Source organism: Polypterus senegalus, chromosome 3 (assembly GCF_016835505.1).
Source record: "Polypterus senegalus isolate Bchr_013 chromosome 3, ASM1683550v1, whole genome shotgun sequence".
NCBI lineage: Eukaryota > Metazoa > Chordata > Cladistia > Polypteriformes > Polypteridae > Polypterus > Polypterus senegalus.
This window is the reverse complement of record NC_053156.1, coordinates 247,582,273-247,595,737: the sequence shown is the minus strand read 5'-3', so window position 1 is coordinate 247,595,737 and position 13,465 is coordinate 247,582,273. Positions and strand designations below refer to the sequence as shown.

At 41.5% G+C, this 13,465-nt stretch overlaps 1 protein-coding gene across 2 annotated transcripts in view; it reads right to left on the bottom strand.

Annotated features, from left to right (window-relative positions):
• Window positions 1-2,625, bottom strand: part of grhl1 (grainyhead-like transcription factor 1) — a 50,946-nt gene extending 48,321 nt beyond the window's left edge. For both annotated transcript variants that reach the window (XM_039748887.1, XM_039748888.1), the window contains exon 1: window positions 2,450-2,625. In XM_039748887.1, coding sequence (XP_039604821.1) covers window positions 2,450-2,469 — 20 coding nt within the window. In that variant the 5' untranslated portion in view covers window positions 2,470-2,625. The remainder of the gene's footprint in view (window positions 1-2,449) is intronic.
• Window positions 2,626-13,465: the final 10,840 nt, after the last annotated feature.

The window sequence follows — 13,465 nt, the reverse complement described above, 5'->3', positions numbered from 1 at the left end:
GTTTGGCCTATCGTATTAACGTATTTCCTCAAACTCCTTTTTTAAACAATATACCCAACGATATTTTTTTTTTACAGGCCGATACGAACATCACATCTGTAGATAGGATCAAAATCTTGGATTCCTCCATTGATCATTTTTCTAATTAAGTTGCTCGGTTTGATTTTATGACTCAGATATGATGAGTGCTTAATTATGTTCTCCGGCAAGAGAGACACCAACAAATTTGCTGTGTTGCCAACAAGACTTGAGGGACGAAACTACAGATCCTGATATTCAGGAATAAGGATCAACAAATATTGTAAAGGGCGTATTTACAGTCTGCTGTGGCCTGGAGACAAAAACTGCTAGCAGCCAAAGTAAATGAAAGACCTTTGTCATTCTTTTACAGAGATAATAATAATAAGAAGAAGAAGAAGAAGAAGAGGAATTATAATAATAATGGTATGAGTGAGTGAGGGTATGAGCATGATATGACTTGCATCCTGTCCAGGGTTGGTTCCTGCCTTGCTAGAAAGGAAGAAATAATAATAAATAACAACCTTCCATGTGTTGCCATTGTAAAGCAGAAGCAGCTGTCTTCAAACTCTGGGTCATTTGCCAAACACGTTATTACCAAAGCAGTACGTGATGTGCTTTAAAGGATATGCAAAGCTTCAAATGTTCTTCCGCTTACAGACCAAATTGTGAAAGCAAATTAAGAGAGCAACCAAAAGTCAATCGCGCGTGTCAAACTGATGTAAATATTGGCCACCTTTATTTTGTTTTTCATATCTTCATTCAATGCGTATTTTGTGATGGAAGTCTGGATTTTGAACACATCTGATCGACTCGGCCCATCGATGATGTGTGTGGTGCAGACATCGGGGGAAGTCTAACGGCCGCTTACTATGGCAGCCCACCTCCTATTGCTGGTGCTGCGACCCCCAGTGTCACACCTGACTTCTCCAGTCGGTCGTTTTTGACAGGACCGCCCCAGACTGAAGACATACACGCTTTAGTAAAGCAAACAAATGGCGTGTGTCAGTTCCAAAAAAGAACTTGTTAGGCAGGTCCTTACTGGAGTGCCATTCTTCTCAATCGGCCCGTAAAGACGAATATCTAACCGCATCGCCTACATATTGTGGGGTAAAGACGTTTAGGAGTGCTGTGCCCCGAAATTGAGTAAGTAATAGAATCGGAAAATCGGGAATAGCTGAACACAACGCTTAATGTAAAGGCGGAATGCAAAGAAATTTGTAAGGAGAAAGCAACGCGCAGGTCCGTGCGGGCGTAGCCGAAACAGGCGGACCGAGAGAGACGACGCGGCGGCTCATCCCCGGGATGCCCACCCGGGAGGGCGAGTGTCTGTCTTCTTTAACTAGGATGACTGGAAAGAAAAAGGCAGGGAAAATGTTTTACTTTAAAAGCAGACAGAGAAAACAATCGCCGTTGAATGCGCCTGTTTGTTTGCAACGACGTGTCGTTCACAGCAATTGTTCGGGCTAACAGTGGATTTTAAATAAACCCTGGCCAACGCCTTACGGGAGTCAAGTTTCACCAGAGACAACTGTCTCCTAAACCCCCCACCACAACCTCCCATCACATAACTTGTTCGAGTCAAATGAAAAGGATCACAAGTACACACATAAACGACAGCGGAGAGGAATCTGCAACTGGTAAATTCAAAAAAAAAAGATGTCCCCAAAACGTGCCTTTCAGACTGCGATCATCCCATGTGTGTCATACAACATAACGTCTTCTAAAGTTTTACAACAAAATGGATCGAAGCAGAGTGCCAGCGGAGTGGGACATCTTTTGAAAAAATAAATAAAATAAAAAAAAAAACTCGCCGGTGAAGTAGCTAATAGAAGATATATGATGCGAATAGAAAATCAAAATGTTAAGGAAAACAGCAGCATTCAGTCACAGAAGTGACAAAAATAAGTCCATGTTGGACAAGGGAAACAAAGCCTAGATCTGTAATAAAATCGGGAACAAGAAAAAAGCCTCAAACGTTTTGACAGAATACCAAGTGTTGGCGCAGCGCAACAGGTGCAGATACACCTGCGCGGTGTGCAGGTCGCGGCTTGACAGCACAAGACTAAAATTACAGTTTTTCACACGCGGTCGAAACTCCTCCAGGCAGATAAGGTAGATCCACACAAGCAGCGGCAGGTAGTTTTCACCTGAGTCAGGACTACGCTGGGAACATTTACAAATCATGAACTCAAGTACACAGCCTCAGAAAATAAAAGGGAAAAAAAAAAAAATATATATATATATATATATTTATATAATCCGTATCCACCCTGAGCAGAATACACGTCTCATCCAGCAGCAGCAGCTCCCATCTAAGCAAACTGGAAAATAAGTTTAAAAGCCCAAGCCGCAGAAAGACAGACGGACAGGTGTGAGGTGCCCCGGACCCGACGGAGTCGCCGCGGCGAGTGGCACACGCATCACTTACTTGTCGTGTTCTTGTGTCATCTCGGTCGGTCGGACTGGACTTTCTAGTTGGGACGGTAAATCCGATCCGGCCTCTTTATTTGAAAAACTAATTTGAGAAGCCGAATAAGGGCTATGTCAGAAGCGTCCCTGAAAGAACGGGTTTTGTTGGCTTTTCTCGCTTTTTGAGGTTTACAAAGATTGAGAGGCCGGTTTTACCTGTGCTTAGGGTTGGGATTGGGTTACACCGGACAAGGGAGGAGGGGACTGCGCTATAATAACATTGCCCGGTTGTGTTTGATTGGGCCGCTCGGTGGGTTGGGATGGGTAGGGTTTCATTCAGTGTCGCTCACCTGAGAGAGAACGCTGCGGAGTGTTGAATGTACGCAGCGCGCTTCCCAAAGTGTCCTCGACACCTGTGTCATCTGGGAGTTACCTGCAGCCGGAGTCGGAGTCTGCTCAAAGAAGGAACGGGTGGCTGCGTGTATAGCAGTAGTGAAACAACGCATTCCTCTAACTACACTAGACTCAGGTGTAATGGGCACTTTACAATGAAATACCACATACAAGTCCTGTAGTAAGTTCTCGTTTTTAATCGAAATTGTTAACTAGCTAAACGTTTGTCGATGAGCATCGTGCTACATCGAATATACACTTTAGAGCCTGTTGACGCAAGTGGCGCTTTTGAGGGCATCAGCCCATCTACTGGACAGACGTGTATGGACGAAGATCAGAAATGTTGATAAGAGGTCGCAGGCAGCCAGCATGTGGTGGACATCCGTCCGGTGAGGGGGTCCATTTGATGGCAAAAGCTCAAAAAGAATAAACGTGTGGAGCTGGGAAGATACCTTAAAAACTAAAGATAGTAAACTGAGGAGGCCAGTCGATTCACCGATAAGCTGCCACAAAGCCAGTCTTCTTCTCACGACACTATCGCAGCCCGGATAAAAAGAAAAAATCCAACTGTTTGAACATAAAGGGATTCACCAGAATAATAAGATAAAGGGCATCTGCTGTTCATTATAGCACCTCGTAAAAAATTTTACCAAATATTTCGGTAGGTGTTTTGGAGGATTATGTTAAGCACGGAACAAGTAGCTTTTATATTAGGCTGAACTTTTCCCAGCTCATATAAAATTAAATGTTATAAATGTTAACTATTCATACAAAACACATACATATTCATCCATTAATTAACCATATCTGCAGTAGGTGTTAAAATGTGTGAAACCCAATGTATCTGCAGCCAGGCCATCTTATGTGCACATCCACACAGGGCCACCAATTTAAACTAATGGGTGCCTTTTGGAAGAGTATCCAGGAAAAACATGGAGAGAATATGAAAACTCCAGCCAGCCAGCCACTGACCAGGCCAGGATTACCCAAGTACACTGGATCTCTAACCAACTAAAGAGATAGATAGATAGATAGATAGATAGATAGATAGATAGATAGGAAAGGTGCTATATGAGATAGATAGATAGATAGATAGATAGATAGATAGATAGATAGATAGATAGATAGATAGATAGATAGATAATGCATTATATGATAAATAGAGGGCGGCACGGTGGCGCAGTGGTAGCGCTGCTGCATCGCAGTAAGGAGACCTGGGTTCGCTTCCTGGGTCCTCCCTGCGTGGAGTTTGCATGTTCTCCCCGTGTCTGCGTGGTTTCCTCCCACAGTCCAAAGACATGCCGGTTAGGTGGATTGGCGATTCTAAATTGGCCCTAGTGTGTGGTGGGTGTGTTTGTGTGTGTCCTGTGGTGGGTTGGCATCCTGCCTTGTTCCCTGTGTTGGCTGGGATTGGCTCCAGCAGACCCCCATGACCCAGTGTTTGGATTCAGTGGGTTGGAGAATGGATGGAAGATAGATAGATAGATAAATAGATAGATAGATAATGCATTATATGATAGATAGACAGATAGACATGAAAGGTGCTATATGAGATAGATAGATAGATAGATAGATAGATAGATAGATAGATAGATAGATAGATAGATAGATAGATAGATAGATAGATAGATAACACACTGACAGAGACGGATAGAAATGAAAGGTGCTATATAAGACATAGATCTGTAAGGCACTATATGACAGGCTGTACAGTACAGCCACGCTGCTTTTCTGCGCTATCCCAAGTTCTGCACATATCAATGGGTGATGTTTTTCAGCTGGTTTAATTTGTAGATACTCCTGAATGAGGTGCCAGTCCATCACAGTATGAATGAAATCAGTAATACATACTGCAAGAGTGGGTCCAAGAATGAGTCAAGCAAGAGCAGCGTTTGGGGTGGCAAGTGGGGCGACTGCGTCATGCCTCGTGCCTAAGGGGGTCTCGCTTTTGAGGCCCGCATATCCCATTCGAGTTACATTCTCCAGTTATTTTTTTGATAAAGCCCACGTGTTATCCTGCAAAAATGTAACTGAATACAGTAATAAGAAAATCCGGTTTATGTTAACATACAAGTTTATACAGTCCACACATACCGGTAAGAGTGTTTGACGTAACCGGCCCCGCGTGGGGTTGGTCAGCCCTAAGCCCCGCACACCCCTAAGGCCGTTTCTGAGTCACACCTTGATGGGTCATACGTGTACATGACTTCATTGTTCGACATCAGTGGTGCAGGTCATGTTTAGAGCTGACAAAATGTATGTCTTTGAACTCTGAGAGAAAATCATAATCCATTAAGGAATTTTTCAAGAACTCAAAGAGTCCCGGCCGGATTTCCTTCTAACTTTGATGCAACTTGTGTGAGACACCAACATCTCACAAAAGGAAGAAAGGGGCTTCTGTACCAAGAAATGTAGAAATGTGAATGTGCAACTATTCAGAATTTTAGCATTTATGTACCTTTCGCACATATTGCTCCTTTTGTGCCATTTGTTTTAGTGTCCCACAAGCGGACCCCTAATTTAATGTGTATTGCCACTTGTCATTCACGCGCATGACAGAATAGCAACAGCAGTATAAATCTTGCAGCGCCTTCCATCTTCTACCACAGTGCCTTCCAGCTTCCAAGTGTAATTTGCAAATGTTTCACTGGGGACTTCAACATTCTCAGAGGTTAAGGAAAGTTTTGATTTATTTATTTGAGTCTACTTTTTCTACTTTAATTGCAAAAGATTATCCTGAAAGCAATGGCCATGAGTGGGGAGCCAACTCTAGATGTGATGCCATCAGAAAGAAGCACGACAGGTATCTGTCTTAGCAGTCCTGATAACATCTGTTTGTGCTGTGAGAAGTCCAAGTGGACCTTCAAGTACCTCAATGAGGGCTCATCAGGCCAGAACCGAGTCAGGGTGCAAGCCTAGCTAATCGACAGCTGATGAAAATTATAAAACGTTATAAATGGCAGGTTCTGTAATAATTTAATATAACCCACATGATAAACTATAGAGGCAGCATTGCCAGCTCTGCGTTCAAATGTGCGATAAGTTAGTTGTCGGTTAAATCTGGAAATTTGTTTCTCTGTGTTTTTACTTTCTCGTAAACATAGGAATCGTGAAAAAATTCAACCTCAACATTTTGCTGAATCTTGATGTTTTAGACGGTCCTTTGTGTAATTGTGTCTGTCTGTGTGTAAACACGATAACTGAAACACACTTTGACCTCGGACAATGAGATTTTGTACCTCTGCTTTATATCCAAAACAAGGAATCCTAGCAACTTTTGGGCCACTCGTGGCAACCGGAAGTCATACTTTATGTGAATACTTTTGCGAATTTTCAAGTAAACTTTGGTTATAATTGCAGATAGATGATTCCGATTTTGTACACATATTTAAAATGATAAAAAGCAAACAGATAAGAAATTTGAGAAAAATTACTCAACCAGAAGTAGTGCTTTATTTAAACAACCATCCAAATTTTTTGTATCATGGAAATATAAATGTGTACACGATATTAAAAACTGTGTTCAATATAACACATATTCTTTCAATAACTACTATTAATTTTATTTTAGTTTAAAAATAACTTGTAAACATTGAGCATGCCATGTAAATATAAAGATGTACTGGGAACAGTAAGCTGCTACGTCCCCGTCGTGTTCCTGGTAATATTTCCGCCATTAATATCATAATTAAATGTACTTAAATGCAGTTTCACCTGTAGCGATTTATCGCAACAAATATTATAAAATACTAACACTTTTTCCATGTTTTTAGGTGACTATAACTCTTTTTACTTTGCACGTAATCGAGTTAATGCAAATATAATCATTAAAAAATTCCACCACAATTTTTGACCTCCCTAAGTGCAAACATTTTTTAATATAAAGTTTGATTATAAATACAGATAAATGGTTATGTGTCGATATTATCAATTAGTTATAATGAGAAACAGACATAAGATATTTCAGAAATATGAAAATTGACCTTTTCCTCTGTCTCAGTATACGAGGGGAGCGCACTCCCAATTTTTGTCTACTGAATTCTCTTGAGGGTCGCAGGCCGATGAAGAAGCACAAGGCACACTCTCTGACATGGAGTCATAACTGTAACATAACATAACGGAGCGACCGTATGACCTGCACGTGTTTCAAATGTAGGAGAGGAAGCGCGCAGAGGACATGCAGACGGCACACAGAGCGACGATACCAATCAACTGTAGCTTTGAGGCCACACAGCTGAACATTGTGCCTCCTTGCCACCATTACAGGTGTTAAAAATGAAACATCTTATAATGTTACTTTTCTAGGAATATATGTAAAGCATAGTAGAGTCTAAAGGGGTGCTTGTGTTTAAGTTTTTGTCTTTTGTGATGTTTTTTGATTTCTTTATTTCAAAAAGCAGATTTAGGCAACATTCTAAATCCAACTCTTGGATGTGAGATCGTGACAAAATTTACTTCAGTATTAAAAAAGAAAATAATAAAAAACTACTGTTAAAAGCCTAAAAGTCATTGAAGCCTTGGCTATTAAATGATCAGGGCAGAAAAGAATGTAATTGTAAGTTGGTGAAATAAAAACAAGAGCGCTTTGTGATGCTGCTGAAGTTCTGTGTACAGGACAAGTTTTGGACTGGGGAGAGAAAAGGAAGCGCGAGAACTTCAGGTGCAGACAGAGAGAATTCCAGGAAAGCAGTTGGGGCCTCTGCCGGCCTAACAGTCACTTGGGCTCCAGAGGCGAGGCGAGGCCCTCCGTCATTTCGGCTTGGAGCGCGGGCCATTGCATTATCTGGACGACCACTGGCTTGGTTGCCTCAGGCATGGGTGTCCTCTGTATCTTAGCAGCCCACTGCCATTCTCTGCCTCAGGCCAATTTGGGGCTTTGTCTTGTGTAGACAAACAAATGTTGGTGAGAAGCGATCGTTGTTTTTATGTATACACAGCGACGGCCGGGTGCTGCCTTCTGACTTGGTGCCTTGTCACTAAGAGCAAGGAGATGCAGGACAGTAACATGTGAGTGGCAACCTTTTCAAATGTTTCAGCGATTAGAGGCCAAAGCATAAACGGAGAGGGTTAAAATCCCACGAGCCCACCACATATGCATTTTGTTTGAAATGTGTGCTACCTTTGGCAAACATGCAAATGGAAAGCAATTTGTGGACGGCTAGTTTCCAAGCTTATTCAAACAAATACACAACTAAGATAAAGCAAGATATGCAAATCAACACGCCAACTGTGCAATGCTCTCTTCTTTCTTTCTTTCTTTCTTTTTTATCCTCCCCTTCTCTGAGCCCCATGATTATCCCATTCTGTTTTAAAAACCCCAACTACGAAGCCAGACCTTCTGCTCCCGGCCCCTTCTGAACTGCTGACCACTCCTGATATGACTGAAGAGCTGTCTGTCGGCCAGTCAGCGGTGAATGTTACAACTCTTTTATATGTAGATACATTAGAAGAGGGTCTTGGGAGCACATTGTGGGCCTCCAATAATATTTGAATATTGTAAGCACCTGAATTAACGGAAAGTTTGATAATCAGAGATTACATATACACGCTAGCATCACCACCATGTCCATTTGCTGACAATCAGCCAAGTACAGTTAGTTTCTTTGTACAGCATTAATACCCCCCACCACTCCAATATCACTGCTCAAGCAGGAACATCTCATTCATAAAAAGGAGTACAATGCAAACTCCCAAATTCTGAAATTATTATCAGGGAACACCACCATAAATAGAAAAATAAATGAAAGGAAAGAGCAAGAAAACTCAAGAAGAACCCATTTATTCTTGGGTGTCACATCCATTTCTGTATCTACTTTTTCCTGTGGGAGAGAGAGAGGAAGAGGAGGAGGTTAGGAGCACACGCTGATACATCACACTGCCACACCCACCACACGACAAACCGCCAGATTAGGACCCCAGTGCAGCCATGCGACGGGTGACACCTCAGCACCCCACTAGCTCAGATGGAATGATGGAGCAGGGTGAGGTTTTTTAAGGTGGCTGGAGTGCCAATTCTGCCACCAACCCCTGCAGGTTGGAGGGCCAACATTAACATCATACTCAGGACGCAGAAATTGCAGGTTAAGGGCCTTACTCAAGGGTCTGTGGGAGAAAAGCCAGAAAATGTTCCATATTAGTCAGTCAGTCATACACACGAGTAAGAATTTCACTTAAGCATGTGCCAATATTACTACTGCTAATGTTAGGTTAGGACAGACTTTGGCCACCGGTGACCCTGACAATGCTACCTTGTGTTGCTTTTCCACCGTATTTGCTATCCTAAGGTCTTTTACCAGTACAGAGCCACAGTAGAACTGTTGTCATGCATTATTTGTGGTTGAAGCACCATCAAGATAGGTGGTCTGCTCAGGAGCTGGAGTCAGGAAGCAAGTGGATTGTGGGAAGCCCAAGCAGCACGACACACACCCGGGTTAATGCTTAGTCATCAATCACTCTAACAGCGTGTGTTTGGACCTCAGGGGAAGTTGTAGGCCCTGGAGGAAGTCTGCACAAACAAACTGAGAACATTGAAGCTCCTAAAAAAGGCGGCCCATGTGGACGTTTTAACTGTTTATTTCCCAGTCTGTCACTGAGGTAGGAGTATAGCATAACACAACTTGTCCTGAGCCACCTAATCCAATTTATGGCCTGCAGGTAGTTACAGCCCGTCCTGGACACAGCTCTGGAGAAAGCACCAGGATGTCACAGGGCCGACGCATACACACCCACACCCAATACCTGCAGCCATCAAGAACACACACAGGGCCTACAGCAGGCATTTACCAACCCAGTCTTCAGACTGTAAATCTATTGTGTGCCAAGGGATTAGCCAGCCTGGTTTTAGAAGGCCAGCCTTACGCTGGAAAGCCGCAGTGTGTAATCCTTTATGTAAAAGTAACCAAAAAAAAAAAAGAAGTTTTTTTCTTTAGGGAGCTCATTAAAGTCTAAATATTTTTATTGAAAACATTTGACTTTGTGAACTTCGCTTCCCAGGCCACACTTAAGCAAATGAGCAGTTTGTTGCCATCTCCACTGGTCTCTTATCAGTGAGCACTGCCAGACTGCACTTGTACTGTGTTGGCCAACATAAAATCCCCAAAATATTCATTCCTGTTGGCACCCAAATATCAGAGCTGTGCATTTGACAGAAATTCAGTCTGACCAGCGTGTGGCACGGCCAGTTCTTCCATGCATTGCTTTTTGTTTGCAGCCGTCCCTTTGGAGGGTAGACTGGCACAAACACCCACACTCACTTCCTTGACATTACGCATGCCCATGTTACAAATTATACACATCTGTATCTACTGCACGTAAAAGGACAAGAATGACTCTTAAAGCTGCCAGAGCCTCATATGAATTTCTTGTTCATGGAGTCATTAATCAGACTGCACAAAAATGGAGACCTTTTGTGCATAATATTCTGTAACACCCACAACTAAATCTGTCACTTGAAACGTTTTGGTTGCATCAGCAAACTCCTTTTTGGAAAGTGGAGAGATCAACATCTATGCAGCTATCTTGTTTAATCTTGTTTGGCTTCTAAGATTGAGAAAGCAGATTTTTTGTGTGAGAACAGAAGGAGAAATGAATACACAGTTTTGAGATCCAGCCAAACTATACTTTAGTGCCCTCCAAACCTTTTATTGTATGCTGGCAGGTTCAGAAGGCTTGATGCATTAGGAGAGATAGGATTGCTAGATTTAATTGTTGTTATAAGGAGCAGCAGAAACTGAGAACACTAACCAAATTACGGTCCAGGAATGGGCAGAAGTCTAAAATAAAATAATAAAAAACAGAAGGAGAACAGAAACTGAAAGCCACATAAGAACCTCGTTCAGAATTATTCATCAAAAGGCTTGATTTACTTTTCCCCACAAGATTTTTTAATTGGTTTTCTTGAATTTCCCAGTAGGAGCTGTCTTTGCTTTCTGTAAACAATGGCTACCCACATGGCCCTTTGTTTTAAAACATGGTTGTCATAACCAGAGGTGGGGAGTAACATGATTTTGCAATGTTACTTGTTTTTAAGTTAATTTCTGAAAAAAATGTGCATTACAGAGTAGTTGACAACACTACCTTTTTCTTTATTTTTTATATAAAATTACATAAGAGTAAAGAAATGTGAATGTTTGTTCTTTTAACGTTTACTTTATTTCTAACTTGTATAATTTAGACAGGATATATTTTTATGGAGAGCAAAATATTATAAGTTGTTTAAGGTTTGAGTTGATTTATTCACGAATAATATTCCTGTCTGTTTTTAACATTCCTACCAAAGATATTTCTGTCGACTAAATAAAAATTCCTTCTATTTAAAATTTAAATAGAACTTGAACAAATACGATAGTTCATAATATCCACGCAGACTTGCATGTAAGAGCGGGAGTTATCCGTTTTAACAAGCAGCGTATTGCACTGATATGAAATAGCGGTGTGTGTATATATGTAGATATGTATGTATATGTATATATATGTTTATATATGTGTGTGTGTATGTATATATATATGTATTTGTGTGTATATATGTGTGTGTATGTATGTGTATATGTGTATATATGTAGATATATATATGTATGTATATATGTGTATATGTATAGATATGTATATATATATGTTTATGTGTGTGTGTGTAAATATATATATATATATGACAGCAACACTCATCACTCACAACAGTGACAAAATAATTACATTGACAATCAGGTTACGTTATTTTCAAAATGTTTCCTTTTTTTGCTTTTCATTGCTTCCTTACCTAGATGGGAGGCCCCGAGTGGACAGAAAGGCATCCCAGCTGAGAGAGGGAAGGATATCACAACCAGACAAGGCTTCCCTAATGGATGGATGGACATCCCAGCCAGAAGAGAAGATGGTTCCTTACTCGGGTAGGAAGCCCCAGATAAATGCACTGGTGTCCCCACCAGACATGTGTGTAGCATCCTACCTGGCTGGGATTAAAGAGGAGGACAGGGAAGGACTGTTTCTGGGGGTTGTTTATTCCCCCAGTCGCTAGATGGCAGCAGCCTTTGATATTGGCGGCCATTTGGGAACGAGTAGGGAATGCCAGGAATTGTAGTACAGCCCTGCTAGAGACTGTCGGTGCCGCAAGAGGGCGCTGAGGGGAGATGTACTCCCCATTATGTGGGAGCCCTGGCACCGGAAGTAATCCCGGGTCCCCAGTAAAAGGGACCACACTGCCTTGTCCAGGTGAGTTGGAGCTGAGAGGTGGACAGAGGAGAGATAACTTGTGCTTTGGTGCTCTTTGTGAGGTATTTGTGAAACAAACACCCTTTTATTTGAGCCTGGGACTGTCTTGGTGTGTTCATGTTGGGGTCTTGAATTCTCTAGCAGCCCTTGCCTTAATTATATATACATATATAATTGTAATTTTTAACTGTGGAACAGAGGGGTAAGCCAAGCTAAAATGTGCCTATATATATATATATATATATATATATATATATATATATATATATATATATATATATATATATATATATATATATATATTTGTATAGTCACTGAATCTACAGTCATGCCACTTGCAGAAATTCTCCGCTGTTTGTGCACTTATTGGGTGTACTGATAAAAGGGATGACAGGAGACAGAGCACAGGTGTCAGATGGAGACGTTTGTCTCTTGTTGCAAAGAGAATTGTCTGCATCCCAACATCAGCAAGACAAAGGAACTGGTTATTGACTATCGCCACACCAAAGAGCCTCTTTGTCCGGTTACCATTCAAGGAGTGGACGTAGAGTGGGCCACAGCTACAGCTATTTGGGGTCTACATTATTGACAGATTAGACTGGTCTTGGAACACAGAGGAACTAGATAAGAAAGGGCAGAGCAGGCTCTTTTTCCTGTGTTCCTTCCATTTCATCTAATAACTCTGTGACGGTCACTGCGATTTTCTATTCTCTGGTGTGCTGGGGTGGTGACGTCACTTCCAGAGAGGCGCAGGCTAATTAAAAGGGCATAGTCAGTTATAGGATACACTCCGGACCCCCTGGAAGTGGTAGCGATAGGGAGAATTCACACAAAACTGAGTGCCATTATGAACAATGCTGCACATCCTCTATTTGACTCACTAACACTGAAGACTTTCAGTCAATTAATTATTCAGCTGAGCAAACACAACTGGGGCTCATTTATACCAACAGCAATGTGTCCATATAATGCTTCACTGTGACTGGGACAGCCAAGTCAGAACTTTCCTTTTATAAATTTTCTTGTTTGCTCCGACCAAAGTGTGTGTGTATTTATATATTTAAAGAGTTTCTGTGAAAAGGTAGAATTTCCCCCCGGGGACAAAAAACTTTGTCTATCTCTCTGTTAAGAATGTGCCCCCCATGTGTCTCTTCTTCACAATACATTTTAAAGAGGCCAGCATGTAACTAAACACAGTGGAAACAGAAATCAAGAGTGAACTGAAGTGAAGCGCTACAACATCTTTTTGAAACCTGACAGTTCACATGTGAAAGCAGGACACCAGTTAGATTTTGACGTAACACTGACATCATTGTTATGATCTCTACATTTTATAAATCTTTTGTGTAAATTCCTCCTGTCAATCTATATATGGATTATTAAGATTATGAAACTTAAGGAATTTGAATTTGGGGTTTTCATTTTGGCTCGAATC